The sequence below is a fragment of the Salvelinus alpinus genome, chromosome 17 (assembly GCF_045679555.1).
Source record: "Salvelinus alpinus chromosome 17, SLU_Salpinus.1, whole genome shotgun sequence".
In the NCBI taxonomy this organism is placed as follows: domain Eukaryota; kingdom Metazoa; phylum Chordata; class Actinopteri; order Salmoniformes; family Salmonidae; genus Salvelinus; species Salvelinus alpinus.
The window spans coordinates 43,838,516-43,841,015 of record NC_092102.1 but is presented as its reverse complement, the minus strand read 5'-3'; the positions used below and the strand labels follow the sequence as shown (position 1 = coordinate 43,841,015).

At 45.8% G+C, this 2,500-nt stretch overlaps 1 protein-coding gene across 9 annotated transcripts in view; it reads left to right on the top strand.

Moving 5' to 3' along the window:
• LOC139542997 (extracellular sulfatase Sulf-2-like) overlaps positions 1 to 2,500 on the top strand; it is a 267,301-nt gene that overhangs the window by 249,809 nt on the left and 14,992 nt on the right. For 6 of the 9 annotated variants that reach the window (XM_071349057.1, XM_071349056.1, XM_071349055.1 and 3 more), the window contains 2 exons: positions 1 to 240; positions 778 to 874. The exon at positions 1 to 240 is cut by the window's left edge and continues 52 nt beyond it. In XM_071349057.1, coding sequence (XP_071205158.1) covers positions 1 to 240; positions 778 to 874 — 337 coding nt within the window. The remainder of the gene's footprint in view (positions 241 to 777; positions 875 to 2,500) is intronic. The other 3 variants (XM_071349058.1, XM_071349060.1, XM_071349063.1) reach the window with 1 other exon arrangement.

Sequence of the window (2,500 nt, the reverse complement as noted above, 5' to 3'; positions counted from 1 at the left end):
GATGGAGATAGGAGGGGACCTGTATGCTGTAGACTTGGGGGATGGCTACCAGCCTGTACTGGCCCCCAGGAACCTCAGCGAGGCTGGGGCCCCGGGGCCACGCGACGACACTGAGGACGACTTCAGTGGCATGGGGTTCACCATCAGTCCCAGGACTAGCAGCAACAGTCTGGCTATAGTACCTTCTGACATCAAAGTCACACACAGGTCAGGGAGTGTGTTGAGGTTCTATGTGGATGGGTGGGTGTGTTTGTACTGTGTTAGTACTGCATGTTGAATGTGTTGAAGGTGTACTTTGCCCGAAATTCCTCCGCCATTTCCTGGTTACTAAAATTTGAATAGTTCACCTAATTTAACACAAAAAGTAAAGTGTAGAGAAGGGTTTCCCATACTCGGTTTTTCCTTTCAATTATATATAATAAGCTCTAGACAACCAGGTGAGAGGAGCTCCTTACTAATTAGTGACCTTGATTCATCAATCAAGTACAAGGGAGAAGTGAAAACCTGCAGACACTCTGCCCTCCGGGGAATGAGTTTGACTCATGTGATGTAGAGCATTATTGTACAATTTAAACTGCTGTGAAATATATTTTCCATCCCCCCAAATTTGTATTTTCAGCCGTTTGAAGCTGGTGTCCAAAACCAAAAGTAAAATAACAAAAACTAAACTTAAAGTTACATATTTCAGCTTTAAAACTGCATGTTTGAATGTGTTGTTAATACTACATTATTGTGTTGTTAGCTGGGCTAAATGCTCACTGTGTATCCTGTCCTCAGGTGCTCCATCCTGGCCGATGACACAGTGAAGTGTGACACAGGGATCTATAAGTCTGTGCAGACCTGGAAGGACCACAAACTCCACATAGACCATGAGGTAGGCCAGTCTTCTCAGACACTCACATAAACCACATCGACCATGAGGTAGGCCAGTCTTATCAGACACTCACATAAACCACATCGACCATGAGGTAGGCCAGTCTTCTCAGACACTCACATAACCCATATCGACCATGAGGTCAGTCTTCTCAGCCACTTACATAACCCATATAGACCATGAGGTCAGTCTTCTCAGCCACTCACATAACCCATATAGACCATGAGGTCAGTCTTCTCAGCCACTCACATAACCCATATAGACCATGAGGTCAGTCTTCTCAGCCACTTACATAACCCATATAGACCATGAGGCCAGTCTTCTCAGCCACTCACATAACCCATATCGACCATGAGTCCAGTCTTATCAGCCACTCACATAACCCATATGACCATGAGGCCAGTCTTCTCAGCCACTTACATAACCCATATCGACCATGAGGCCAGTCTTCTCAGCCACTTACATAACCCATGTCGACCATGAGGCCAGTCTTCTCAGCCACTTACATAACCCATATAGACCATGAGGTCAGTCTTCTCAGCCACTACATAACCCATATCGACCATGAGGTCAGTCTTCTCAGCCACTTACATAACCCATGTCGACCATGAGGTCAGTCTTCTCAGCCACTCACATAACCCATATCGACCATGAGGCCAGTCTTCTCAGCCACTTACATAACCCATATAGACCATGAGGTCAGTCTTCTCAGCCACTTACATAACCCATATCGACCATGAGGTCAGTCTTCTCAGCCACTTACATAACCCATATCGACCATGAGGTCAGTCTTCTCAGCCACTTACATAACCCATATCGACCATGAGGTCAGTCTTTTCAGCCACTCACATAACCCATATAGACCATGAGGTCAGTCTTCTCAGCCACTCACATAACCCATATAGACCATGAGGTCAGTCTTCTCAGCCACTCACATAACCCATATGACCATGAGGCCAGTCTTCTCAGCCACTTACATAACCCATATCGACCATGAGGCCAGTCTTCTCAGCCACTTACATAACCCATATCGACCATGAGGTAGGCCAGACTTCTCAGCCACTTACATAACCCATATCGACCATGAGGCCAGTCTTCTCAGCCACTTACATAACCCATATCGACCATGAGGTAGGCCAGACTTCTCAGCCACTCACATAACCCATATCGACCATGAGGTCAGTCTTCTCAGCCACTTACATAACCTATATCGACCATGAGGTCAGTCTTCTCAGCCACTTACATAACCCATGTCGACCATGAGGTCAGTCTTCTCAGCCACTCACATAACCCATATCGACCACGAGGCCAGTCTTCTCAGCCACTTACATAACCCATATAGACCATGAGGTCAGTCTTCTCAGCCACTTACATAACCCATATAGACCATGAGGCCAGTCTTTTTAGCCACTTACATAACCCATATAGACCATGAGGCCAGTCTTCTCAGCCACTTACATAACCCACATATGACCACAAAACAATGATGCTTTATTTCTCAATGCAGTTGATCTTCAGTGGTCACAGGGAGTTGTGTAATGACAATCAATAGCTGCTAATGAAATCATTGATTGTATAATTATGAATTCGTTGAACGGGTGGTACTGGGACGCGAATCCACTATCT